This window comes from Sphaerodactylus townsendi, linkage group LG01, assembly GCF_021028975.2.
Source record: "Sphaerodactylus townsendi isolate TG3544 linkage group LG01, MPM_Stown_v2.3, whole genome shotgun sequence".
Lineage (NCBI taxonomy): Eukaryota > Metazoa > Chordata > Lepidosauria > Squamata > Sphaerodactylidae > Sphaerodactylus > Sphaerodactylus townsendi.
The window spans coordinates 61,354,931-61,382,902 of NC_059425.1; the positions used below are offsets into that span (position 1 = coordinate 61,354,931).

Here is a 27,972-nt window from a genome sequence, read left to right on the forward strand (position 1 = left end):
ACAGGCAGGATTTCCGCCCCACCCTCCAAATTGTTCACCTTCTCCCTCACAACTTCCTCCAGCTTTTTTTTTTGTCAGCTGTTTGCTCTGACCATCAGAGCACAGACTAGTTTTCCATGCAGAGCTGTCCAAAGTTTCACTCTCTTGCTTATTGTTTTTGACTGCACTTTGAATCTAATTTACCTGTGTCGTCCGTCACACCTGTCTATTAAGAAGAAAGACTATGTTCCAAGGACAATTAAAATTTAAATAGCTTTAAGTAGAGAACAATATGAGTATAAAGGAGGAGGAGGAGTAGTTTGGATTTATATCCCCCCTTTCTCTCCTGCAGGAGACTCAAAGGGGCTTTCAATCTCCTTGCCCTTGCCCCCTCACAACAAACACCCTGTGAGGTGGGTGGGGCTGAGAGAGCTCCGAGAAGCTGTGACTAGCCCAAGGTCACCCAGCTGGCGTGTGTGGGAGTGCCCAGGCTAATCTGAATTCCCCAGAGAAGTCTCCACAACTCAAGCGGCAGAGCTGGGAATCAAACCCTGTTCTTCCAGATCAGAGTGCACCTGCTCTTAGCCACTACGCCACTGCTGCTCTTAGGGTATTCCACTAATTTAAGAAAATAACCAGGCAGAGGGACTCACCTCTACGGCATCCAATCAGTTGCAACTCTGTCTCATTCTAAGTTATTTCATGACAAGCATGTGTCTGCAGACAATAGCTTCACTTATCTGCATGCTTTGCAGTGGAACAGCCTGAGGAAAGGCTTTAACATGGTGGAGTAGGTAGCCACACTTGCCAATTAATGGCTTTTGTGAATCCAAATTCATTTTGAGACCTCTGGCAGCAGTAGCTAAGACCTTTCAACCCTGATACTGCACCAAAGATGGCAGAATCTTAATTTTACTGTTTATTATTTACTTATACGCAAAGTTCATTATCTTCTATATTGCTGTCCTGCTGGAACATGAAAGCTTAAAGATTACTGTTCTTGAGCGCCCTCTCCTGTGAAAAATTCAAATTCTGTTGTGAATATTCCTTGCTTTTGAAAGAATGCATAAAAGCAAACACACTGGCTTTTCAGAGTTCAAAGGAATGCTAGCTTGGTACGCTGGAGTTCTTAAAAATGTGAACCAACCATGGCTCCTCTTTCTCCATTAAATGTCATTCTTGTGTATTCAGTCCTTCAGTTGCTAATCAACTGTAAACCAGATGGACATTGACAGATAATCTGTTTTGTTAGCTTAAAGGAATACAATGTGTGTCTTGAATGTACAATATATTACTGTACTGATGTATATAGAGCAGTGGTGGCGAACCTATGGCATGGATGCCAGTGAACCTATGGCACAGCGAACCTCTGTGGGCACGCACAGAGCCCCCCCCCCCCCACATCTAAGCTGGCCTAGGCTGCTGGGGTCGATTATTAGCATTAAACCTAAGACCTAGTTTTGGGGAAGCAGTGTAGGTAACCCTGTTAAGGACTTTTAAACCCCACTGATTTTCATGTGAAGAACTAAAGCACGATCCTTTACCTTGGAGTAAGCTTGGTTGCTGGCAATGGGGCTTGCTTCTGAGTAAACCCTCCTAGGGTCGTGATTCACCTGTTGGAAGAGTTGCACGGTTGCTTCAAAGCAAAGCCACCAACCACCACCAAGCTTACTCCTGAGTAACGCACGCCTCAGAGCCAACCGTTTTTTCTAAACTAAAACCTCAGTATTCAGGTTAAATTGTTGTGTTGGCACTTTGCGATAAATAAGTGGGTTTTGGGTTGCAATTTGGGCACTCGGTCTCGAAAAGGTTCGCTATCACTGATATAGAGGTTTGCGTTTACAACTGGGCTAGAATACATGTGAAGAGAAGAAATTACCACAGAGGTTTCACTAATTCTGCACCATTGATCTGAGCCACATGCAAATACACATCTGCTTAGAACATGCTGGAGCCAAAGCCTCTTTGTGGGTCATGCTTTACTTAGTGCAGGTTGTCTGGTGTATTTTGTCATGTGTTCACGTGTTGTTGTATGCTTTCAAGCACAGGAACACAGTGGCAAGTTGAAAGTTTTTTCAATAAACATTGAAAAATAACTATTTTCTTGTGTAGGAAATAGGGTTGCCAACCTCCAGGTAATGGCTGGAGATCTTCAGTTATTACTATGGATCTCCAAGTGATAGTACAGCCCTAATTACCTGTGTAGAAAAGGCCTCCTGAATAATTCAGTTTTGCATAGAAAGCCAGGAGCGTGGGAGCCTTCCTGACTTCATCAAGCAGACTATAAGGTGGGACCATTATAGAGAAGGCCCTTGTATAAGTGGTTATTAATATTGCCCATTTGCAGGGTAGCACCTGCAGAAGACTGCATTCAGATGGGTGACAGAAATAGGAGGTTTCATAGATATAAAGGATCAAGGCAAAAAATGGCCTTGTATGTCATAGTTGATACCTTTATTATAACTTATTGTCTAGAATAGACAGTGGGTCAGACAATGGTTCAGGTCCAAATCTCCCATCTCTGAAACTGACAACAACCTACATTTATGCCCATCACAAACAGGTTTGGCATGACATTTGAATGTGGCCATCATTTTGTTAAATGTGTTTCGTCACATCCTAGCACAAGCAAGCTAGTCCTCTGCCTAAATTTCAAGAAGATAGCATGAATGCACCTTGAGCGTTGACCAAACCGGCCTTGTTAAAGAAAAAGAAAAAAACAGGAAAGTTGAACCTAAGGTAAGTGACTCATGATATATTTTCCAACCAATTCTACAGCTCCCACCCTCCAGGGTGACTATTGTAAACCATTTACATTTCTAGACATCTAAACTAATTTTATGTGGTAATTTACTTAGAATTCGTTGAAGTACAAGAATTCATATTGCCCATCTCTTCTGGAAGGAGGCTTGTATAACAGCATTTTAAAAGGTTCTTAACTTTATGGAGCATGGATGTGGGGAAAGGAGTTCCTGTTCTAGTGAGGAAGAACCATTTACATTTGCTAAGGACCACTAAGGGATTTTAATTAGATTTTAAATGTATATTCTTCCTATAATAAACTAGTATTTCCTGTCATCTTTTTTGAACTGGGTAAAACAGTCTATGATGTAGCGTATGGGGAAAATGTATTTCTGTAATTCTGTAGAACTTTACAGCTAGGATCCTCTCATGATAACTGATAATGGGTGCTATTCAATAGGCAATCAGCGCAATGGATAACATCAGTCATTGGGATGATCAGCGCAGAACCATCTGCAGGGCAAAATCTTGTCTTGTTTGCATATTGGATTTGGGAACAAAGTGTGCTAAACTGAACAGTGGCTGACTGGCCCAGCTGCTAAAAGGTTTTTAGGAGAAGTTCTGCAGGCTTTGGAGCAGTGTGATCATTGTGGAACTATTGCTGCTGTAATTCTAGAACTGCCTTTGTGTGCTCATTTCTGTGCCTTAGATACCTGTCTAATGATTTAATATATGCATTGTTATCAAGATAGTTCAGGTCTCCTCTTGTCCAAAGGAAAATGAGGGTCAAGCTAGATGAGATTCTGGAAGATCTACAAATTGATCTTTAGTGTGTTAACATTTATCCACCCCATTTTCCCTGTCTCAGATGCCCCTTCCAGCCCTGCTATTTGGCCCCCTGGGGAAAACAAGCAGACTTATTCACCCCATGCCCATAGGATCAATTATTTACAGGATCAAGAGGCCCATAGGCTTGGGTGTGGCATATGCCAAGGGTGCCTTTGTGCCCTCTCTCTCCAAAGTCATGTTACTGCCTATGTCTCTGGTTCAGCTGACGAGAAGAAAAAACACTCAGGTGCACATGTACACAAACACATGTATTATGGTGCACACTAGTAATGCCATCTCATAGAGGCCCATTCTGCACAGGCCAATTAAAATGGGTTGAGGCGCTTTAAAAAAAGTGTTTGGGTGGACAGAACTCACCCCCCAAATGCTGCTAACCCTTTTTAGTGCTAGAACCCAGGTTAAATGAAACTCACTAATTCTGTGAGTTTTTCCCGTAAACCCGGGTTGCAAACCCTTCCTGCTTGCCTATGTGAACTATGGAAAGCAGGAATGTTCAATTCCCATCCACCCCTTCCCTCCACCATAATAGTAGATTCCCCAGGCAGCCACCATTAGAGGGGATACTCTAATAGGCAGCTACCATGTCATGCAGGTAGGTAAGGGGATTTTGGGGTGGGGTGGATTCTTGGGGGTGGATTCTCAGGTGGGGGATTCTTAGGGTGGATTCTTGGGTGGAGGGATTCTCAGCTGCACGGTTTGCATGGAAACACTGTGTTTCTGTGCAAACTGTGCTGCCTTCCTCCAGGATCCCAGAAATCCCGACTGGCTCCAGCAGCTGCCATGAAAATGATGGCAGGGCAGCAAAAATGGGTTCCGTGAACTCTTTGCTGCCCATGCAGAATCAGCCATAGTTAGGATGTGACTTATGGCAAATCTGCCAGTTGCCAGAAAGGTTGGGTGCCATCTTGGATGGAATGGCCATTGAGATTGCAGGAAAAAAATCCTGGTGAGGTGCTGCATCCAAGTCCCAGCAACGTTGTCAATACATCAGGTCCCTTAGCTCAGACTTTTCAGCAGGAATGTTGACAGGTGTCAGCTCACCCACAGGTTTCTTCCACATTGCTGTCAGGTGTGGGAGGAAGGAATGGGTGAGCCAATGCCTAACTGTTGGCACTAAGCTCTGCAGCCCTGACTTCTAGCACTGCAAGAACTGATACACATGGTTTGCTCCAGGGCCACTTTATATTCCCAGCCCTTCCCTAGGCACCATCGGATTAGAATGTCCTTCACAACAGCATGAGACATATCAACAGCAGGCTGATTCTTTTATAATGAATTAGGTACATCCAAGTATCTGATTTTCCAGATTTGCGCAACAAATTATCTGTTGTTGAAAATCTAGGTAAGTGATTTTATACTGCGGGAGAAGGCTATAAACAAGAGTCATTATCTTGCTGTTTTATAGAAGTTTTCTTCTTTAGCAGACATTCATTATTAATGACTTTATTTGTAATTGTTTATTTACCAGAATAATTCCCCTGCCTCTTTGCTAGCTATATTCAGGTAAACTGAATGCCTCACTAAGCTCTATCTCTGTAGATTACAAGCTGATGGAAAAATATTTTCACCACTCTTCTACCTTCTTTGAAGGGTAATACTTCTAAATGGTTTCCCTGTTAAGTCAAAAGAAAATCTTAGTCATTGGTGTTCTATCTATACCCTTTTCAGGATAAAATAAAAGGAGAGTTGTGAATTCATCTGCCATTTCATGGACCGTCTTTGTTCTAGAATGTTCCACTTGGGTCCTAGTGTCTTGAGAACAGAACTAGGTAGGCATTAGGATCCAAGCAGAGAATGCTAGAATAAAGACTGTTCAGGAGGTGTATGTGTGTGTATTCACAAATCTCCTGTCATCTTTATTCTGAACTGGGTATAATATATCTTATTTACAGTCCCCAAGACAAAATGTAAAAAAAAATGGCTGCCTGTGTTCAATGTAGCAAAATGCAGTTCAATGTAGCAAAATGTAAAGTGATGCACATAGGGGCAAAAAATCCAAACTTCACATACACGCTACAGGGGTCAGTGCTATCAGTCACAGACCAGGAAAGGGATTTAGGCGTCTTAGTTGATAGTTCCATGGGAATGTCAACTCAATGCATGGCAGCTGTGAAAAAGGCAAACTCTATGCTGGGGATCATTAGGAAAGGAATTGAGAATAAAACTGCAAAGATTGTCATGCCCTTATATAAAGCAGTGGTGCGACTGCACTTGGAGTACTGTGTCCAGTTCTGGTCACCGCATCTCAAAAAGGATATTGAGGAGGTAGAAAAAGTTCAGAGAAGGGCAACGAGGATGATTGAGGGACTGGAGCACCTTCCCTATGAGGAGAGGCTGCAGCATTTGGGACTCTTTAGTTTGGAGAGGAGGCGGCTGAGGGGGGATATGATTGAAGTCTACAAAATTATGCATGGGGTAGAAAATGTTGACAGAGAGAAATTTTTCTCTCTTTCTCACAATACTAGAACCAGGGGGCATTCATTGAAAATGCTGGGGGGAAGAATTAGGACTAATAAAAGGAAACACTTCTTCACGCAACATGTGATTGGTGTTTGGAATATGCTGCCACAGGAGGTGGTGATGGCCACTAACCTGGATAGCTTTAAAAGGGGCTTGGACAGATTTATGGAGGAGAAGTCGATTTATGGCTACCAATCTTGATCCTCCTTGATCTGAGATTGCAAATGCCTTAACAGACCAGGTGATCGGGAGCAACAGCCGCAGAAGGCCATTGCGTTCACATCCTACATGTGAGCTCCCGAAGGCACCTGGTGGGCCACTGCGAGTAGCAGAGAGCTGGACTAGATGGACTTTGGTCTGATCCAGCTGGCTTGTTCTTATGTTCTTATGTTCTTATGTTCTTATGTGTTTGTATATATAAACTACCAAAATGGGCCTAGAGAATGTCAAAGAATTGCAGAAGTCTGTCTCATTTTAGGTTGGGAAATGAGTAGAGACAGACCTTGCAATGCAAGAAACCGAGCTTTGGGGATCTGTTCCACCAATTTTTACAGGTTTTTTTTCCTTTTAGAAAGCCATAGGAAACTAGAATTTAAGTGAAGTTTAACAATTTTATTAAAGAAAAAAAATCATAATAGTGCACATGCAGTTTGGCAATACAAACACACATAGAGGGTTTCAAATTGCCTAGAATGTAGATGGAGTTGAAGGATAGATTGAAATAGAAGTGGTTCTTGCAAGAAGGGTGATATTTACCTGTTCCAGAAGAAAATGGTCTGAGGAGGAAGGATCCAATGCCAGCGTTGGATGCAGAGAGAGAGAGGCAACATCAGGCACAGTGTAACTGAACCAAAGGCAGATCAGAGAACACTGGGGAAGGAAAGTTGACCCTCTGGCAATACTCAAGAATGACAACTTTCCTGGACATGGCAGAGTTCCATTCACAGGAGAGAGTAATACAGTGGGAAATGGCTCAGATAAGTCAGAGTTGGGAAGAGTCTAGTTTTGGTTAGATTTTAGGCACAGTTGATAAATTTGCAAACTGAGGGCTAGCATAGGAAAAATCAGAAATACTAATAATACTAATAACAAACACTGGCAATGGAACATGTGTGTATTTGTATTCCTTTTCCATCCCACTTGCTGCTGCCATGACACATTTTACGCTCCTGTCTGGAAGCAGCCAATATGAGGAAACAAAGATGTTTTCAACCAGTGTATCCTCTGCATGTACAGCTGCAGTTATCCAGAACCAACTGCCCCTCCCTAGGATGTGTACATCCCATGCATGTAGTTAGACACTGTACATCATTCTCACACATTTTGTGGAACATACAATAGATAGGTATCCATAAATACTTTTTCACTGGTGAGCAGTTCTTATGTTCCAATAGGACAGTGGTGGCGAACCTATGGCACGGGTGCCAGAGGTGGCACTCAGAGCCCTTTCTGTGGGCACACGTGCACAGAGTTCATCATGTGGGGGGGGGCGGAAAATCACCCACACGCACACACACACATCTAAGCTAGCCTGGGCACGATTCTTTACCTGGGAGTAAGCTTGGTTGCTGGCAATGGGGCTTGCTTCTGAGTAAACCCTCCTAGGGTCATGATTCACCCATTCGAAGCATTGCACGGTTGCTTCACCAAGCTTACTCCCAAGTAATGTGCGCCTTGGAGCCAACCGTTTTTTCTAAACTAAAATCTCAGTATTCAGGTTAAATTGCTGTGTTGGCACTTTGCGATAAATAGGTGGGTTTTGGGTTGCAATTTGGGCACTCGGTCTCGAAAAGGTTCGCCATCACTGCAGTAGGAAAACCCCCAGAAACCATTTTAAATTGCATGCAACACAGAAACTGGTCACTTGAATGTTGTTGTCCAGAGGATGGGAGAAGCTGAAGAGAAGCAATCCCTGTTCCAGAGTTTTTCTTAAAGCATCCTCTACCAAGTCTAAAAGTACTAACAAAGTACTTGAACAAATTCAATGGCCTGTTATGCAGGCATTTTTATGTAGGATGTAAATGATTTAATATTGAACTGCATCTTTGCACTTCAGAGTTCTTCTCTGTGTGTGTGTGTGTGTTACAGTATGTTTAAATTGACACAAACACTGACTCTTGCAACAAATAATGCTCACAGTCTGAAATGTGGGCTGTGTTTGAAGCATGCTCATCTGCATTACAAAAAGACATAACCAGAATGCCAGAACCTCAGGCACAGGCTGTTCACTGGCATTAAGTTATGCCTGCCTGGAGTCAGATAATTTCCAAGTGAGAAAGATGGCATCAATCACTAGTTAGGGAGCAGCTGTGGCGTAGTTGTTAAGAGTAGGTGCATTCTAATCTGGAGGAACCAGGTTTGATTCCTCACTCTGCTGCCTGAGCTGTGGAGGCTTATCTGGGGAATTCAGATTAGCCTGTGCACTCCCACACATGCCAGCTGGGTGACCTTGGGCTAGTCACAGTTCTTCGGAGCTCTCTCAGCCCTACCCACCTCACAGGGTGTTTGTTGTGAGGGGGGAAGGGCAAGGAGATTGTAAGCCCCTTTGAGTCTCCTACAGGAGAGAAAGCGGGGATGTAAATCCAAACGCTGCTCCTCCTCCTCCTCCTTCTAGATTAGTGTCTGTTCAAAGATGCTCTTTGTTGTAGAATGCTTCATCTGGGCCTTAGTGCCTACCTAATCCTAGTCCCCACATTCGCGTGAAAGTAAAAATACATTTTAGCATAAATGCTTTTGTATCGAAATACCATCTATAATGGTTTTGACAAAGGCAGTGCATAAAAATGAATGATAATCCTCATATTCATTTGGGACTATTTTCTAATGCAGAAACACAACTTTCTCAACAACTGCCTTTCAACTGACTAAAATGTCATCTTTCTGTGGAATAGAGTATAGTGAGACACAAGAGTTGTACTAGGGACCTCTCAGATCACAGCTCCACTCATATGCAAACTAACCATCTTTTTTTATTTTTCTGCTAGCACAAATACAGTTCTGGTAGATTCTCTGGGGTGAATCATAGTGAGGCCACTTCTCATTTAAGGTTTGGGAAAACTGATGCTTATCTTTTAAAAGTCTATATTCCACTTTTCTTTGTAATCAGGACCCAAAGTGGCTTATTATATGGTTCTCTCTTCTTCCTATCTCTGTCCTCACAACAACAACTGTGCAAGGTAGGAGAGGGTGTGTGGCAAGTTTCCATGGCAGAGCAAGGATCTGAACCAGGTTGTTGCAGGTCCACTCTTAATCAATGTACCACAAGACACCAGCTGTCCCTGACTCCATGTCTCTGATGCCTTCAAGCTACATGGAGACTATGCCAGACCCATTTAGTCCAAATGATAGCTCAGGGTCTAGCAGAATCACTGTGCACCTCCCTTCTTACTATATCTTACCTTCCCACCTCTAGTGTAGAACTACAGTTCATACTGAGCTGGGAGAGAAGATGCCTTCTAGACTCTGCTTAGACAACAGCCTGGTCGCTCTCAGGAGCAGCAGTGGCGTAGTGGCTAAGAGCAGGTGCATTCTGATCTGGAAGAACAGGGTTTGATTCCCCGCTCTGCTGCCTGAGCTGTGGAGGCTCACCTGGGGAATTCAGATTAGCCTGTGCACTCCCACACACGCCAGCTGGGTGACCTTGGGCTAGTCACAGTTCTTCTGAGCTCTCTCAGCCCCACCCGCCTCACAGGGTGTTTGTTGTGAGGGGGAAAGGTAAGCCCCTTTGAGTCTCCTACAGGAGAGAAAGGGGGGATATAAATCCAAACTCTTCTTCTTCTCTCCTCCCAGCTAACCAATTTCATTTAGTGCAACAGGCAAGTCTCATTCCACCTCACATCTCAAAGATACAAGGTAAAGCTGGTTAAATGCCCTTTATTTTACACCAACAATACTTTCCCCACATCCTTGAGCCAGGAGAAAAGTGACTGCGCTACAAGTCTGACTTTAGACGCCTTTCATGTTTGCTATCAAGTCATGCATCTTCTTATTAAGAGCACCTCCGTGGACTCCCTTCTTGCCCATGAGGAAGAGCAGAGCTTTTGAAGTTTTCCCGACACAGATAGATTTGCTGTCATTACCTTTGGTTCTGGCATCCATCACAGAATCTTTCTCCACTAGCAAGTTGTCACGGATCACGCTGCACTTCTTGCCAGCTATGGTGATCCCAGTCTGCAGGAAACCCTTTCGGTCCTTTCCAGTGATCAGTCCCACTTCCTGAGGAGAGATGGCTGCCAGCAGGCCTCCTGGCTTAGATGCCCAGACACATTTATTGTCTGAATGTCCCACAATAGCTACATCTTCAATGTTCTTGTCCTTCAGGACTGTATTGATGTAGGCTTTCCAATCTCCCATCTCTCTTCTCTGCCAAGTCCTCTGCCCCTGCTTTTGTCAAATCTCAGGAGTTGGTTGCCGTCCCGTTATTCCTTCTGTGGAGTCCTAATGGAATTGTTCAAGTAAGTGGAAACAAAGACTTAAAAGGATATCTGTTTAGGATATGAAGAGAAGTCACAGGAGAGTCAGAATCTATGGTCCTACCTCAGTACCCTGGGCTCAGGCTCAGAGTTTAAGATCAGGACTCTGGATTCCTCAAATCTCAGATGCAGAGAGAGTAACCAGGTAACACTTTTGCTTGGTCAACATAGGTCAGTGTGAGTTCACAAAGCAGTGGCTTCTGTGTTTATGCTTCAGCTATTGCCAAGGAGCTCATTATGATGTCAGAAGCACCAGCATCCATTGACTAGTTTGTAGTAAACTACACAGCTTGTTCCTGAGCAGGGTATAATGACATTAAAAGTATCCCCCAAAACAATTTTCTCCAGGACATCTCTGTGCCTGTGTAATCCACTCCTCCCTTCGGTACTGAATCTCCAACCTGAGAAGCGACGAGCATCTTGAAACCTTGTTTACTACTTTTTGATGTCCTGAGTTGGACTTAAAAGACACTCTCTTGCATTCCTGAATCCGGCCCAGCCTGAGCCAAGGTTCACAGGATCCCGGATCCCTTCCCCCTCCCTCTGCCGACGGTCAGGGGGCCACATTCCAGCCGGAGGGAAGCGGGAAGGCGCCTCCTGCCCAGCCGTGAAAGAGTGCCAGGAAGCCCCGCCCCGCAAGGGAGCCTCCTCCTCCTGCCATGATATCTTCCTCGCCTCCTCTGGCGGGCCTGCCTGCCTGCCTGCCACTGCCGCCATGGGGGACTCCGGCCTGCTCTCCTCGCCTAGGGTGCGGGCCGGCTGGTTCCTCGCCTCCGCCCTGGCCCTTGTCGCAGCTCTGGGGGTGGCCACGGCCTGGCGTCGCCGCCGGCGGGCTCGTGGAGGGCTGGTGCAGGTGGGGACGGTGTCGGGGCTCTTCATTTACCCAATCAAGTCCTGCCGTGGAGTCGCCGTGCAGCGGGCTGAGACGACCCAGCTGGGGCTGCGCTGCGGCGAGATGCGCGACAGGTAGTTGGAGATCGGGGGCAGGGCGGGGGAGGTGTTAACTCCCTCCGTAGTACAACTGCAGTTTGGTCACCCACGCCACCCATCCCCCGAATTTACTGATCCTGCTTGCAAGTATTTTATAAAATAATTGCATTCCGACCTGCCTTTAGAGGACTTTGCTCCATTAGGACGACCTGAAGTTCGGCTCGGTTACCTCTATGATCGAAAGTAAGTCCGATTACTAGGGCTTACTCCCAGACGAGGGCTTGTAGATCAGGCAGCTCCACTAGATGATGGTTTACTCAGAAGTAAGACCGCCAGAATTTGTGTAGAATTATTCCCAAATACAACTATGTGTAGGAAAGAGCCCCATTGCATTTCCTTTTAAGGAAACCTTCATACTGTAGTCTCTTGGATGCAGCGTTTCTTTAAGTACCATTTCTCTGCTCTGTGGTCATAATTAGGTGTTAAAGTATAAGAGATTTTCTCTTAGTGCTTCTTGGTTTGGTGAATTTCTGAAGTGTTCCACTATACACTGGTTCCTTGCAACATTTTGATCTTATGTGTATGTAAAGGTGGTGGGGTTCAAATAGTTTAACAACGGGTTCCGGTGGTGGGATTCAGATAATTTAACAACTGGTTGTTTACAAGCACCATTTTAACAACTGGTTCTGCCAAAGTGGTGCGAACCCGCTGAATCCCACCACTGGGTGCAGCACCAGATCATTACTGACCCATGGGGTGATGTCACATCACAGTATTTACAAGACAGACTATGGCTTTTCTGCACAAGTTGCTTAAAACATTTCAAAAACCTTTCAACACCCCCTTTGCCATAATGTTCCTCCGTGCTCACCTCATCTACAAGTTTGGGTTTTTTGTTAACCCATAGCCTTGTTGTTTCATTGATGTCAGAAACCAACAAGCAACCCAAACAAGAGGGAAAGCTGAGACAGCACAGAGGCTTGGGAAAACAGCCAGTTTATTAGCATTCCTCCTGCATTTACGTTTTGCCATTGGGAGAATTAGCTCTAAGGAGAAGAACAAAAGGGTGGTGGTGGTGGGAAAGTATCTGCAGGTGACTAAGATGAGTAGAGATAAGGAGGGTTGTTTCATTTGTAAGAGGAAGGTTTTAGATCTGAAAGAGGCTTTCAGAAAAATTCTGAAAATTGGGGGACCACTGTTGGACTTACCGTACCTAGGATTAGCAGGCTGAAGCCTAGGGCCTCCAGCCAAGGAATATAATATTTTTGACAGTGTCATAGGCTTTTCTTACACATGCTGTCATAATCACTGTAGTCTCTAAACAACCCTTCAGTAATTTCCCTTCCATTTAATTTCAGAATAAAATTGTCTTAAACTGATAACTTGACACTAGCGTTGATAACTGTGTTGATTTGTCCTTCCAGGACTTCACTGAAGTGGACCCCATCTTCCTCTAGTCATGAGGGCCAGGTATTGGGAGAGGCCTCACAAGTGGGATAGCCTAGGGCCTCCTTTCATTTAAATCCGGGACTGAGAGTAACAACAGAGCAGGAAAAATAAAACACTGCATATTTGACCACACATCAAGGGAAGATGTTTTGAAAATGTTTCAGAGAAAAGAATTGTTGCAAAAGGAGTTTCATATAAAATGTTTTCAGACTGGAAGGAAAACATTTTTGAAACCAAAAGGGGGAAAAACCAAAGGGGGGAACCCCACAGAGGAAACATTTTATTTCCTGACTGAAAACATTTTAAAGTATTTGTGTGGCAAGGGTCTATGTTGATTGGGTGGCTTGCCACTGCCTTCCCCTGTCATCTACACTTCACCCGCAGCAAGCTGGGGGCTCATTTTGCCAACCTTGGAAGGACAGAAGGCTGAGTCAACTTTGAACTGGTTACTTGAAATCAATTTCTGTTGGAATCCAAGTCAGATCATGAGCAAAGCTTTGACTGCAGTACTGCAGCTTACCATTCTGCACTTCATACATATGCACTACATATACACTTCATACATATTCCCAGTCCCAGATTTCTCTGTTCATGTGCATTTCATAGAGTAATCTCCCTTAACTCCCACCTGGACTTCATGCCTTTCCAGTCCTCGATTTCTCTGTTCATGGGAATTTAATAGCTAGCCGGGGAGGGGGGTGGGGAATCCTCACATACTACTTCTGTTTTAGGTAAAAATCAGCATGCTAAACTTTTTATAGCATTAATCTTGTAATCAACTAATTACTTCCAATCAAATAAGTATTACATTATCTAGATGGGTTCAAAAACTGACAAACCTGCTCCGTACTTCTTTTAAAAAGCAAGGTGGAACTGTGTGGGCACTGGCTGAGTGGTAGAGTGTCTATTGGGCATGTAAAAGGTTCACGGTTCAATCTCTGGCATCTTCAGTTAAGGGTCAAGAAGTAATGATGTGAACGATCTCTACTTGAAACCCTGGAAAGCTGCTGCCAGCCAGAATGTACAATACTGAAAGAGCAATGGTCTGTCTTGGTATGAGGCTGTTTCGTGCGTCTGCCCTCTGTCAGCATTACAGTTGCTAGTGACCTCATAGTTGTTACCAGACTACTATGATAAGATCAGGAGTTTCATATGCTAGTGATAATCAGTGGGCAGGACTACAAGAACTGACTAGCTATAGGCACAAATACATGCTTCACATCTATGTAGAAAATAAGCTCCGAGAAGAAGGCATTGTTATACAGACCGCTCATTTAAATTGAGAACTGCTGGATGTAATTCCATGAAGTCTAGATCTAACTCCTACTTAACTAGGAGCTCTGTGTGGACAATTCTGAACTTAAGGTTGGAATACAAATGTTACACTAAAAATCAGCATTGATTAATAGGCTAATGTTCACTTTCAGTCTTAAACAGCTAATTACTCTAGGAAGTTGAACTATATAGTTTAGTTGCCTTTCTATAATGCTGAATGCATTTTGTTGTGTTTTGAACTTCAGGTGTTGGCTTGTAATAAAGGAAGATGGACATAAAGTGACTGCTCGGGAAGAGCCGCAGCTGGTATTAATTTCTCAAACTTGTGAAAGTGGATATTTAACTTTGAGTGCTCCAGAAATGAAGGATCTTCATATTCCCGTAGACTTACCCCCCAAAAATCCAATACAGATTTGCAGGTGACTAAGAGACTTCTTTCTGTTAGTGTCTTGCCTGTTTTTCATAATCAAATTGTAAAATGCCTTCCCATCGTACTGTATCTGTTGAATGAAGTTATATCATGGGCAGTGAAATCCATGGGGGGTGGTAAGCAGTTTTGCAGAGGCTGAAGCAAAAGGGTTTTTAGGTGGTGTGAGAAACAAGAAAAACAGCAGAAATCCCGAGCTGCCTTGCAGCCCCTCTAAGCAACCCAATGGACTGCACCACAGTTTTAGCTGCTCTAAATGTATGTCAGGATCTGTCAACCTCCCCCAATAACCAGAGTCTTGGGGTTCAGAAACTGGTTTATTGAAAGGGCACTGTGAACAGGATACAAGCAAGTTCTTGCTTGAACTAAGTTATACTATACAAGCTTTTGTTAATATTCTTTTTCCTAACCCCCCTCCGGCCCCTGCCTTGGCAACCAATGGATTGAGATCACTTTAAAATGTTCTCAGGCTGTGCAGAGTCTTCAACGGCAAATCAGAGATGAAGTCCAGGTTTAGCCTGCCTTGGAGGATGAGAAGAGAATTGGCATGCAAATGTACACAAGCATCCTGGTCCCATCTTCTCCCCAAGCCCACCACCCTATCTCATGGGAGGAACCAGGAAAGAGCTGTAATCTTGACAAGGTCTTCACAGTCTATACCAGCCAAAGAGGATGTTCCTGGGCCAAAAGGCCACAGGAAGCTGGTTAAACTTGGTCCACCCCTGGGAATGCTCCTGGATTGCCCCTTCCAGCCTCAACTTCTGCGCTAAGGGCACTGTGGAACCATGCAGCACCCCACCACCAGTGTATTTGCCCCTTGAGCCAGCATACAAGTCACTTGTGCCAGTGTGCCCTTGTGCTAATTCTACAACTCCTGCCTCCCAAATTGTGCTGTAAATAATCTCTAAATGCAATTGAAATGTGTTCTTAAATTTTTAATTTTCCATGCATGGCTATGACAATATTACTTAAAGTTAATCTTTTTTGTTAAGGACTATCACAGTTTTCTTCTGCTCTGTTCTCTTAGCAAAGAGTCTTTAGAGAACTCAAAAGCTTGCTTGCTGGCTATTTTGTGTTATCTTGGGTAGTCCTAATGAAAATTAGAATACTTCTGTTTTAAGTCCCCTTAAAGAAAAATGGTACTTAAAGAGTTTTAGTGAGTCATACAGTAGTATCTTTGAAACTCTTGTATGTTTCAAAGATGCATTAGGTGCATTCTAATCTGGAGGAACCGGGTTTGATTCCCCGCTGCTGCCTGAGCTGTGGAGGCTTATCTGGGGAATTTGGATTAGCCTGTGCATTCCCACACCCGCCAGCTGGGTGACCTTGGGCTAGTCACAGCTTTTCGGAGCTCTCTCAGCCCCACCTACCTCACAGAGTGTTTGTTGTGAAGGGGGAAGGGCAAGGAGATTGTAAACCCCTTTGAGTCTCCTACAGTAGAGAAAGGCGGGATATAAATCCAAACTCTTCTTCTTCTTCTTGTGTGATGGATCTATGACCTGATCTATTGATTAATTATTTAATTGTTAAAGTGACCTGGCAGTGCCATGCTAGAGATGAGTAATGTTTTTCCTCATATCTTGTTGGAAGACCTGATCATGTAAAGTTGTTTCTTCTCTGGATGATTCCCCATTTTGCTGTGATGCCTGCAACAAAGTGAGAATGGAGTCTTTGCACATGAGTTTACTCAGTGCTTTGTGTTTTCCCACTGAGTAGGCTTTTGCCAGTTTAAAAAAGAAGTTGTTTTGCCAGTGAAAAAAAAGTAGTTTTGCTGGTTCATAAAAGGTAATAGGCATATTGCTATAGTGTTAGGATGCCACCGCAGTATACTACCAATATTTTTTAAAACATTACAAAGCCTGCCATGGTGGACCAAAAGGAGTGTCAGATGTGAAGGTAAAGCCCTTCGGGGGAGGGCGGTTTAAAAATGAAATAAATAAACAAACAAACAAACAAATAAATAAATGTATGTATGTATGTATGTCACGGGATTTGGGTGGGGAAATGTGGACACCTCCTCATCCCCACCACACCAAAACAAGTTTGAATATTCTCAGTGTAGCCTTTGGCTCATTCTTGTTTAATCACTGTATATTCTATGAGCTATTATTCTATTTATAGGTTTATCATATTAATAAGAATACGTTTGCAAGAAATAACAAAATTTTGCCACTGATCAGATGATGTGTGGACATAGTCTAAATTATTAAATGAGAATTATTTTTCCCTGGCTAGCAGAGAATGAACTAATATCCCTCACAATCATTCAGGGTGTTTGGCTTTGACATCCAAGGCAGAGACTGTGGTGAAGAGGCAGCGCAATGGATCACAGCCTTTCTGAATTCGCATCCATATCGCCTTGTTCATTTTGAATCAAACATGGTTCCAAGGAATGCAAAAGATATCATGGAGCCTTTTCGGGCTAGTGATAAGGTGAGCTAACATATTTGTATTTGTATTATTTCTTAGCATACGTCTTACAGTGCAAACCTGTGTGCAGTTTTTCTAGTCCTTCCCCACCCACCCCATTGGGAACACCTGCAGGGGGTGGGGCCTGGCAGCTACAACAGGAGTTCCACCAGCAGCCCAAGGCAGCCAGCCTGCTCAGCTCTGCCTGGGACAGACCCTCCTGTTGGTCTGCCTGCTTGGTGTGGTAGTAGTTAGCGAGGCTATAGGTTTTGGGGAGAGCGGCTGAACAATGGGGGCACCTACTTTGGGGCAGGGGATCCCGGTATTGATGGGACGGGGTAGATATAGCGGTAGGCGGCGGCCATATGATAGAAGACGAACAAGATACGGTCATGCTCGTTTGCCTTCTGACCTCCGACCTATCCCAAGAGACGACGGTGGCAGAGTTCAGGAGTTACTCTGCTTCGTCGCTGGTGCTGATCAATGCCAGGTCCATCCAGCACCAATAAAACCCAGCTGTGCTCCGAGTTATCACCGAGAGTCCAACGAGATGGACCTGCAGCTTGTATCACTGAAACCACCTGGAGTGCGTGGTGAAACCATTAGCCTTGAAGGCGAGAAATCCGCGCCACCCGGGTTGGCGATGCCTCCACCAGCCCACGAACACAGGGCCGGGGGGGAGGTGTGGCGATGTTCATCCCGTGGGGATTCCATTCCCTTCAGGGCGGCCCCCATCCCAGAGATTGCCCGGCATGGAGTGTGGTAGGCCTAGAGTGGTTGGCCGTGGAGGATGGCGGTTTTCCCTACCTGGTGTACCCGGTCGCCCTGAAGCGCACCAGGGGACAGCCTGCTTTCTGCGGCTGCTGGAGGTGGTGGCCGGACTGGGCGTTCGCGGTTCCCCAGTCTTATTGTTCTGGGGACTTTAATGTCCATGCCGACACCGCCCCTGCACCATGTACAATGAAACTCTGGACACAATTGTCATCCATGGCTGGCACTAGGCCTCTCGCTTGGTAAAGTTCTGGCCCCTCATGAGGCCGGCCACACGCTGGATTTGGTCTTTGGTTTGGGGGAGTTAATATGGTCATATCCTCTCACGGATAGAATGCCATGAATTACTGACCATTCGCCTTGAAGGTTCGGATGGCCCTGCCGCGCCAAAGCCGTCTAGGCGAGGGGCTGATTTATGCCATATGGCGGAGACTTATGTATCCGATTGGTTTCCTGTAGATGCTCTGCGGGACCCTGAACCCGCCCGGCACACTTTCGATGAGCAGGTGGAGGACTGGAACTCCCGGCTCTCCGATGCCATCGAGGATTGTTGCTCCCCGGCATCCTCTTAAGCCCCGTGATGGCAGGCTCCTTGGTATACCGAGGAGCTGCGCCATATGAAACGGATGCTTAGGCGACTAAGAAGCGAGGTGTGGCGGAAATCTCGCGGCGGCGGCTGCGTGAACATCTTATAGGGCGTTTATGAAGGCCTGAGGATGGCAACGAAGAGGCGAAGAGGGCTTTCAATTTCTCACTCCCTCCTTCGCGTCCTGCTAGCTCCGCCCGAGCGCGATTATTTATTATAATTCGGTCTTTGACCTCCTTATCGGAAGAGGTCTACAAATCATCGATTGGCTATTAGCTGTAGAAGGCATTCATAGAGCTTTTTTGCAGATAAAGATCCGTTGCTTCGGCGGGACCTTCCCTTCCACGTTATCTACAATTAGTGAACTGGAGGCTCCCTTGCCGTCTTCAGGCCCAAGTTTGGCCCAGTTCTCCCTGCTCTCCGAAGCCGCTGTTGACAGGGCCTTGGCTGCTGTTAGACCTACTACCTGTCCTCTGGATCCGTGCCCCTCCTGAAACGCATAAAAGCTTGCCGGGCGGAGCTACTGACCCCATCTGTTGAACATAATCAATGAAACTTCCTTGAGGCAAAGGGAGTCTTTTCGGATGGAGTTTGGAAAGAGGAGGCAGTGGTCATACTCTTGAAAAAAGACCGTATGCGTTAGATCCAAGGTGATCTGTGCCAATTACCGCCCGTCTTGAATCTTTTCGTTTCTGGGGAAGGTAATTGAGAGAGTGGTGTTGGAGCAGCTTCAGGGTTTCCCTGGATGACGCATCGGCTTTACCGACCCCTTCCAGTCCGGCTTCCGTGCTGGGCATGGAGACGGAGACCGCTCTTAAGCATGCATCACAGACCGCGCAGCTCCGTATGCAACTTCGACCGAGGCGGATCGGAGCTGCTGGTTTTGTTAGATCTTACATGGCGTTTGACGTATGGTCGATCGACCTTTTGACCCACCGCCTGGCAGCTTCGAGTGCGGGGGGCACTGTCAGCTTCCAGTGGATTGCCTCGTTTCTCGGGACCCGGAGTCAGCAAGTGTGAGATAGCTTGAGGGATGAAGCCTCCCGGAGGTGCCAGCTTCCAGTCTGCGAGAGTGCAGCAGGGGCTGCCTTATCCCGCTATTGGTATTTAACATCTATATCGACCACTTGCTCCAGTTGGTCGCGGGCTTTATGGGCTGATCTGTCATCAATATGCTGATGACACTCCGAAAGCTCATTCTGTTGATGGAGGGGCCGGTTGCAGCCCTGCGGCTCTCCAGCATTGTTTGGAGGCGGTAGCTGGTTGGTTGCAGCAGAGCAGGTTGCAACTGAATCCATCGAGAGGCGAGGAGATCACTCTGAAAGCTAGACCGCCAGGGGTGAGTTAAAGGGATTTCCAGCGCCCGGTGTGGGAGGAGAAGTCTCATTGAAGCCCGACCCCCCCTCTGTTCGCCAGTCTGGGGGGTCCACCTGGATTAGATCTCTCTCAATGGAGACCCAGGTGGCCCATACAACCGGACTGCATTTTTCCATCTTCGCCAGGCCCGGCGGTTGGCTCCTTCCTCTCTCCCCGAAGCCCGGATCTGGCCACTGTGATCCATGCAACGGTCACCTCCAGGCTGGACTATTGTGCCAACTTTCGCTGTACGCCGGCGCTTCCCTTAGCGTTTGATTCCGGAAGTTAAAAACTGGTCCAACATGCGGCACTTCGCGCCTGCTCACAGGAGAGCGCCTTCAGAGAACACATCAAGCCTGTGTTCGCGACAGCTGCATTTGAAGCTCCCGGTTAATTCGGAGAATCATCTTCAAAGGTGTAGGTTTTGACCTTTAAGGCTTTTCGCGGCCTGGGACCTCTACCGTACGCTTCGGGACCGCATCACCCCATATGTCCCAACTTCGGCCTCCTGGCTCTGCAGAGGCCAACTTACTAGTGGCCCCGGCCCCTCTATGATCGTGGCTGGCCTCCGCAGCGGGCCAGGACCTTTCTGGCACTGGCCCGGCCTGGTGGAACACCCTTCCTCCAGCCCTGTCGGGCCCTCGCGAGAGTTCACTGGGTGAAGGTTCCGCCCAGGGCCTGTAAGACTGTGTTGTTCCACTGGGCCTTTGGGTAGTGTCCAGCTGCTGACATGAATTGCCCCCTTACTGCCCTGCCCCTAGGCGCATTTCCGGATTATCATCCAGGGTCCCCCTCGCCATGTTGAGGGTCCTGCCATCCCATGGGGGTAGGTTTTTTACTAGAATTGAAGGTCGGACGCCTTTTATTATGTATTGTGGTTTTTTGCTGTTTTATGAGTTTTAAGCTATTTTATGGGATGGAGCCTATGTGTTTATATTTGTACGACCGCTCCTGTTGATGTTGTAGTGAATGACATGTTCACCGCTTGGAGCCAGCCGAGGGGGATCGGGCGGTATACAAATTAAATAAATAAATAAATAAATAAATAAATAAATAAATAATAATAATAATAATAATAATAATAATAATAATAATAATAATAATAATAATAATAATAATAAACCCATTGTAATAAGTATAGCCAGTGGTGCTTAAGATTTCATTGCGTTGACTGTAAACTTTCTAGACACCTATAAGAAAAGTATTAATCAGTGTTGAGAAACTGATTCACAAGCATCTAACAAATTCAACATTGGATGCTAAGTAGAATTTGTAATCTCAGAATAGTGTCAAGGTTAGAACTATTTTTCCCCATTGTGTTATTCCTATGACTTCCGATGCAAGAAGGTTTTTTTCCACTTTAGTTTAGGTATCTTATGAGTTCCTCATTGTAAACAACCTCTTTTGATTTTTCTTCCACCTTCAGTTTACAACTGTCATCTTTTCTTAACAGTAATTTCAAAGTAGGTAGAAATTCACAGGCACACATTGAGTTGTTGTTGGGGTGAGGGATGCTGGGCAGCTGCCACAAATTAATGTGTTTTTTTTCCAGAGCTAACTATATATTCCTGAAAGTCATTTTCCCAGACTGTCATATAAACTGGGTCCCTTGGAGCAAGTTCAACCTCTATAAAAGTTTATCCAAGTAATTATTGGCCAGGACATTATATACAAAATCTAGACTGAAGTGCAGCACGATATGATAGAATGTAATTATTTCTAATCTTTCAAAAAAATCCCTTTCATTATATGACCATTTCAGTCACAGGGACATTTTATCACTTTTTAAATTAAAGTGCCTTAGAACAACCAGAAGCTACATACAAAGTATATGAGAACTGCATTCAATTTGTGAGCTAGCAGTTTGCCAATCCAAGTTAGAGTGTGTTGTCTTGGGATGCTGTTAACAACACTTCCTTTTTAAATGTTTATCTATAGATTGCCTATCCTGACTGTAGTCCAGTTATGGTTCTCTCAGAAGCATCTGTGGAGGAGCTAAATTCCCGACTGGGAAAGAAAGTTCAAATGCGTAACTTCAGGCCAAATATTGTGGTGACTGGTTGTGGTCCTCATGAAGAGGTAATTGGGTATAAACACTTGTGTGTGTTAATATTTAATGGAAGTGACTTATTTATAAATAAATACTAACTAAATATTTGATAACCTACTTAGGGAATAAATGATTAGATTTGCAGTGAAGCAGTGACAGTGGGGGGCACAGCGGATAGAATTATCTCTTGAGTAACATACATACACAAATATCTTTTCTTTGAACTATTCTCCTGATAACTTTATTTTTACAATCCAAGGAGAAAACTTGCTAATGAATGTCTGTATAAACCTGGGCTGCTTCCACATAGCAACAGTTCTCCATGTTGCACTTGTAGTTATAATAGTGGAGGTCCTTACAGTAGCATTGGAACATTCACATGGAAGTTTTCTCCACACTCTCCATGCCTCAGCACTGTGGCTGTTGCAGTGACTTTGCTCCATTGTAGCTAATGAGGAATTTCTGGCAGGCTGCACATTTTTGAAAACAGAGGCACCAGACTTTCAAGGTGGCTCCAAGAGGCCTTGAGTAATAGCATCCAAACTTGGTGAGCTTTCCTTCTGAAGTCGGGAGCTTGAGAGTTCTGAGAGAACCCAGCCTCCACAGGCTTTCACATGCAGGAGGCAGGGAAACTGAAAGCAAAGCTTCTTGAGGGCCCATAAAATTGAACCCCCCAGAAGCAAAGCGTCTCCAAACCTAAAAGGAGTTATATTACCAGGAAGCCTCCTGGAGCCACCCCGAAAGTCTGGTGCCTCTATCTTCAAAAAATGTGCAGCCTGCCTGCACACTCAAGAAATTTCCCCATTGGCTACAATGGAGCAAAGGGAATCACTGCAAAAACAAAAGAATCTTGGGCAAATTTCTTGGGGTGCCTGGAGGGGTGTATTTTTAAAGCTAGTGACACCAAACTTTCAGGGTATCATCTGTGCCAACTATTCTTACGATGCCAGCCAAAGTTTGGTGGAAGTTATGTTCGAGGGGGATCAGTTATGATCCCTCAAAATGGGGTAGCCCCCATCTCAGCTAGTTAGCTCCTATTGAAAACAATGGGGATGAGGGCATTCCATTTTTAGCAGGCATCCATAACTTTGCTGCCCCTCGAACCAAAAGATCATCAAACTTCGAGGTGTAGTAATACTATCAGGGCAGTCTCTGGATGATGCCCTGAAATCATGGTGCCACTAGCTTTTAAAATAAATACACTCCCCTGCAGGCTGAAAAACACCAAAGATTCCCCCCCAAAACCCAAATACCTTGCATTCGGTGATTTGTTCATATTTGGGCAGATGACATAATTGGACAATTTTTTTTGTCCCATCAATGTACCTCAACAATTCTGCCCAGATTCCAGCCAAATCTGCTATTTGTTTCATCTGAATCTCCAACCCTCAAAAGTGTTGCTGTTTCAGGGTGGGGGAGAATCCACCCCCAAACAGCATCACTTTCAATTTTGTTTTAACCGGGGACCCCAGATTCTCCCCTCTAAGGTGGATTTAAAAAAAGAATCTGAGCTCCCTAGTTTAAACACCATTGAAAGTGATGCTGTTTGGGGGTGGATTCCACTGGAGATGTTTTGTGAGAGATGATGCTGACATTTGTTTGGTAAATGTTTTGCTGGGGGTGATTTGTGAGAGATTTACATGCTTAATACCCACTTGCACTGGCTTGGAGTTGTTTCTCAGGCTAACAACCTACCTCATAGGGTTGTTGCGATTAGGAAAAGAGTTGGTGGGGAGAGAGCCATGTATGTTTTGATGGGAGTGGGAGGTGTTTTGTGAGCTGGTACAAAAAATCATTGTTTGGTCATGGTGGGGGAGGGTGGCCGCCCATACGTTGGGCGGCGGCGGGGGGGGGGGGGCAAACTCAGGTTTTGTCCCCGGGCGCCAGTTTGCCTAGGTATGCCCCTGCATCACACACTTGTCTTCTGTGTATTGAAGTCCACTGAACACAAGCAACTCATACTAATTTGTTTCTCCAAATTTGAAAAGATCTTTACCAATTGTGGTGGAAAGTACCATCAAGTCACAGCTGAATTACAATGAACCTGCAGGGTTTTAAAGGCAAGAGATGTTCAAAGGTGGTTTGCCTTTGCCTACTAGTAATGTCTTAAGGTGAGAGCCATGCTTTGAACTAATATTGCAGTTGGCAGTTGTGGTTTTTCTATCTGTGTGGCCGTGGTCTAGTAGTTTTTGCTCCTAACATTTTCCCCGCATCTATCGCTGGCATCTTTAGAGGTATGTTACAACGAGATATGCCACAGAGAGAAACACATCTCACCATGACATACCTCTAAAGATGCCAGCCAAAGATGAAATATTGGGAGCAAAAACTACCAGAACACAGCCATGCAGTCCGGAAAACTCACAGCAGCCAATTGATTCCAGTCATGAAAGCCTTCCAACAGTACATAATATTCTTACACCTGTTTTTTTCTAGCATCTTTAAGAGCACTTAACATGGAGCTAGAGGAAACCTGTTCTCTGTGTTACTGCAGTGAATATGCTTAGTGCCAGTCTGAGATGAAACGTGATATAAATGAACTGATGTTACCAATGTTGCCTTTCCTTAGGATACCTGGAATGAGATTGTGATTGGAAGTACAGAAATGAAAGGTGTAATGGCCTGCCCACGGTAAGCATTTTGGACAGTATTTGAAAGCAGAAATGTGAGGTTATTTTTTCTCACAATGCTTTTATCATTCTAGGTGTATTTTTACAACTCTGGATCCAGATACTGGGATCATGGACAGGAAAGAACCTCTTGACACTCTGAAAAGGTAACAAAGTATTATTGGTCCTTCTCTTCATTCTTTATGGGAAAATCAATAGTTACAATTTGCAAGGCATTCTACTTTTTTTTAAAGCAAGTCCCAAAAGTTTTAGTATGTGGGCTGGAGCACAGTAATTACTTTTCTAGCCAACCCACCTGGGTTTCCAAGCAACGGTCAGTGTACATGGTTAAGATGTTTGGCATCTGGGTAGCAATCACCACATGATTTAGTTCCTGCTAATTGAGATGGGTGCTCAAATAATTTTGCCTCTCCCTCCATAATGCTTCACTTCATTCTCCTAATTGAACTCTGTTCCCAAACACACTGCTTGCATGGAAGTCCCATAGATTTGAATTCAACTTGCAATATGGCAGTAGATTTGATTTTCTTAGAGGATAATCCTCAGTTAGTTAGTGCAACTATTGAGTGCTACCTTTCCCGATAAGCTTCCACAAGGCAGAAGCAGAGGACTGCGAGGGATACAAGAGGTAGTCAAGCTTCAGATTTGGGATAGTTTTGATTTTTGGACATAAATATGAATATTTCTGGATGTTGTGATCATTTTGCATCATGCTGACATTTAATGTGCTAGAAGATAGTGTCATGCAATTCTTGACAGTTACTATGAAAATAATCTTTTGTGGATGACTCATTCTTCATAAGGAGAAGCTGCAGATAATTCACCTGGAATACAATAACTTTTACTAGGAAATAATGTCCTAAGGAGGTGCATTGTTTCTACAAGGAGTACTCTGAGGCTGCCAATTTAGTAACCATCTGGGACTTCATCTTTAGAAATTTTAGGTTGGATCTTATGATCTAGCAGTGGAAGACTCTGGTGGATTGTGGGGCCTACATGGAGTAATTATTTAATTTATTTAATTCATTCATACCTCACCTTTCTACCTATTGGGTAGGTTCAATTGTTCTCCTCTTCTCCATTTTAACCTCACAATAACCCTGTGAGGTCGGTTAGGCTGAAAGCGTGTGGCTGGCCCAAGGTCCCACAGCAAGCTTCCCTAGCACAAGTGGGGGTTCAAACTTGCCAGCACTTTGTGCTGCTCACCACGCTGGCTGTCAGTATCTAGGTGAGTTAAGAAGATAATGTGATTTCTCCCTGTTCCTCTTGTATGAGGAGCTATGCTGATAGAAGAGGAAGGAGTGATTTCTCCCTGTCTCCACTGAAAGCTTCTGACTTGTGGAGTTCCGTGTGGGTTCCACATCTTCAGAAAAAGCTTTCTGTGATGGACAGGAGTCTGTCCTGCCCTCAAAGGGAAAATCACCCATCCAGATGGGCCTATGGGAATGCTGCCCCAGATCCAGATCCATGCTACCCCAGATGTCTCTCTTGAAGGGGGGTGAGATTTGGAGAGACACAGGCAAAGAGGAGTTGAGTTCTGCCTCAAGGGGAGAGCAGTGACAGCTCAGGTCTGGCTGAGGAGAAAGAGCAGACAAAGCAAAGGGTAGCTCTGCATGGTAGAGTTCAGTTCTTATTTCTGGGAAATAAGAGAGTGCTCGATTGTTAAGTCTGTCTCTAGTGATGAGCAGACCTTGTACTATTTAGACCAGCTCTGGAAAAAGGGCAGACTGGTATGGGTGGAATCCTGTGTAAGAGAGAGGATCTAACCTAATGACTAGTCAGAAGTCTGTCTGAGCCTGAAAGCATTGTAGAAAAGTCTAACTACTCTTTGAAGCTATAACCAGTTTAAATTTTTGTAGCTCAGCCAGGTTTCTACTTTGCCTACCTAGAGACCTGTACTGCTGGCTTATTAAAGAACACAAATATTCTTAGTTGTGTATGTATTAATCCAGCCTGAGTGATTTCAATAATCTCCTTGGGCAACACAAAACTCACCTCCTAGTAGCAAACCCAAAACCTATACACTTGGTACTTGTAGAACACCTGGAAACTGAGAGATATAGATTTATAGTTCAAAATAAATCTAAATCCCAGAAATCTTAGGAGGCTGTCTGTATCCTCTAAGTAGGAGAGGAAAAGACTTGTCGTATTTTCCCAAGGTCAGAAAGGGCAATATTGGGGAACCTTTGCACAATCCTTGCTTTGGAGTCCACCCTCTTTGTTTCTTTCGTCTTCTCATAACAGCCAGTACATATTTTGTAGATGACTTATTCTGATCTCTTCTTGTGTGCAGCTACCGCTTGTGTGATCCTTCTGAACAGCATATATACAAATCACACCCACTCTTTGGGTGGTACTTTGGAATTGCTAAATTGGGAACACTTCAAGTTGGAGACCCAGTGTACAAGATAATCGGGTGATACAGCTGCAATCCAAATGGAAATTAATTTGTGCCTTCAAGTGCCTTTTTGTGAAAAAAATTAGCTCTCTTTTTTGTAATGTATATTTTCTATATTGCATAAAAAATCAAATACTTTTATGAAATATTGTTGTATAACTTTCTAAAAGGGGTTGGGGTTTGAAGAGGGAGGATAAGCAAGGCTTTTTGTATGTTGTACATTCCTAGTTAGATTTGATCTTCAGCTTTTGAATCATTGTGAATGATCCAACCCCTTTGAAGAAAGGAGTCACATCACTGGTGAATTGTTTTTCATCTTCAGTTTTGCATAGCCTTGCTCAAAACAGACTACTTGAAAATACATTTCACTGAAATCTAGCACAACTCATTTGTCAGTTTTCATCTGCTTTAAGTCAATATACTTCATTCTGACACCACATCTGTTGGTGTTTGCCACTGTGGTGTCTCTGCACCAGAACCTATAGTGTGTTGTTCAGAACGAAAAGCTAGTGGGTTTGCATGTAAGGGATCTCACCTTGTAGAGCTACGAGCAATGGTTTTACACCAGCAGTACTTTTGGGCATCCATTATGAGCTATCCATACAATTGAATCATGAGTGGAAGAATGGTGAAGAGAGAAACTGATGCATTGCTTCTGCTAATGTAACAGAACCATTAAATGATGCCTGCCACAGTCGGCATGAGGATGAAACTGTTTTGCAACTTAATTCTTTGAACTTTCTACCAGATCTATCAGAAGAGAGGGGGAAACCTTTGTTGATTTGGAATATCGAATGTTCACAGAGTAGTATCCTAGTCATGGATAATCATACATATGAAGGATATTTGGTATTCCTATCCATTTTTTGCAATGGAACTATGGTGAGGATAACCCTTTTTATTTCTATGGGAAAAAAACAATTCAGTCAAATAAAGAACCTTTGTATGATTTTTATGCAACTGAATTGCAAGGTTTGTGCCTGGAATTCAGCTTACCTCATTCTTTGTATTTGTTTTCTGATGTCCTGATGAAAGCTCTTGAAGAGATTTATGTAACTCTGCTGTAAACTTTTACCTGGAACTTTATCATTGTAGCTTTTGTTTGTTATGGAAGAATGTGTCCTGAGAGCCGGTCAGTAAAAGAGTTAATCACACAATAAAAGCTTTACTGAGTATAATAACAACAGTA

General features: G+C 44.4%; 2 protein-coding genes across 2 annotated transcripts; one reads left to right on the top strand and one right to left on the bottom strand.

The window, feature by feature from the left end:
• Window positions 1-9,887: 9,887 nt before the first annotated feature.
• On the bottom strand, window positions 9,888-10,963 carry PFN3 (profilin 3). Its single transcript, XM_048499088.1, has 2 exons — window positions 10,567-10,963; window positions 9,888-10,467 (listed from the first exon to the last, which is right to left on the bottom strand). The coding sequence occupies exon 2, from the start codon at window positions 10,381-10,383 to the stop codon at window positions 9,976-9,978; it is 408 nt and encodes a 135-aa protein (XP_048355045.1). The 5' UTR covers window positions 10,384-10,467; window positions 10,567-10,963; the 3' UTR covers window positions 9,888-9,975.
• A 133-nt stretch (window positions 10,964-11,096) lies between these two features.
• Window positions 11,097-27,964, top strand: LOC125433966 (mitochondrial amidoxime reducing component 2-like). Its single transcript, XM_048498976.1, has 7 exons — window positions 11,097-11,468; window positions 14,402-14,575; window positions 16,854-17,016; window positions 21,644-21,784; window positions 24,325-24,386; window positions 24,460-24,531; window positions 26,679-27,964. Exons 1-7 carry the CDS (start codon window positions 11,218-11,220, stop codon window positions 26,803-26,805), a joined length of 990 nt encoding a protein of 329 aa, XP_048354933.1. The 5' UTR covers window positions 11,097-11,217; the 3' UTR covers window positions 26,806-27,964.
• Window positions 27,965-27,972: the final 8 nt, after the last annotated feature.

Excerpts from the sequence above, each read along its gene's own strand:
- PFN3 (XM_048499088.1), bottom strand. The coding sequence starts at position 10,383 with ATGGGAGATTGGAAAGCCTACATCAATACAGTCCTGAAGGACAAGAAC.
- LOC125433966 (XM_048498976.1), top strand. The coding sequence starts at position 11,218 with ATGGGGGACTCCGGCCTGCTCTCCTCGCCTAGGGTGCGGGCCGGCTGG. Across the intron at positions 17,017-21,643 it reads CTTTTCGGGCTAGTGATAAG|ATTGCCTATCCTGACTGTAG; the intron begins GTGAGCTAACAT and ends GTTTATCTATAG. Across the intron at positions 21,785-24,324 it reads GTTGTGGTCCTCATGAAGAG|GATACCTGGAATGAGATTGT; the intron begins GTAATTGGGTAT and ends GCCTTTCCTTAG.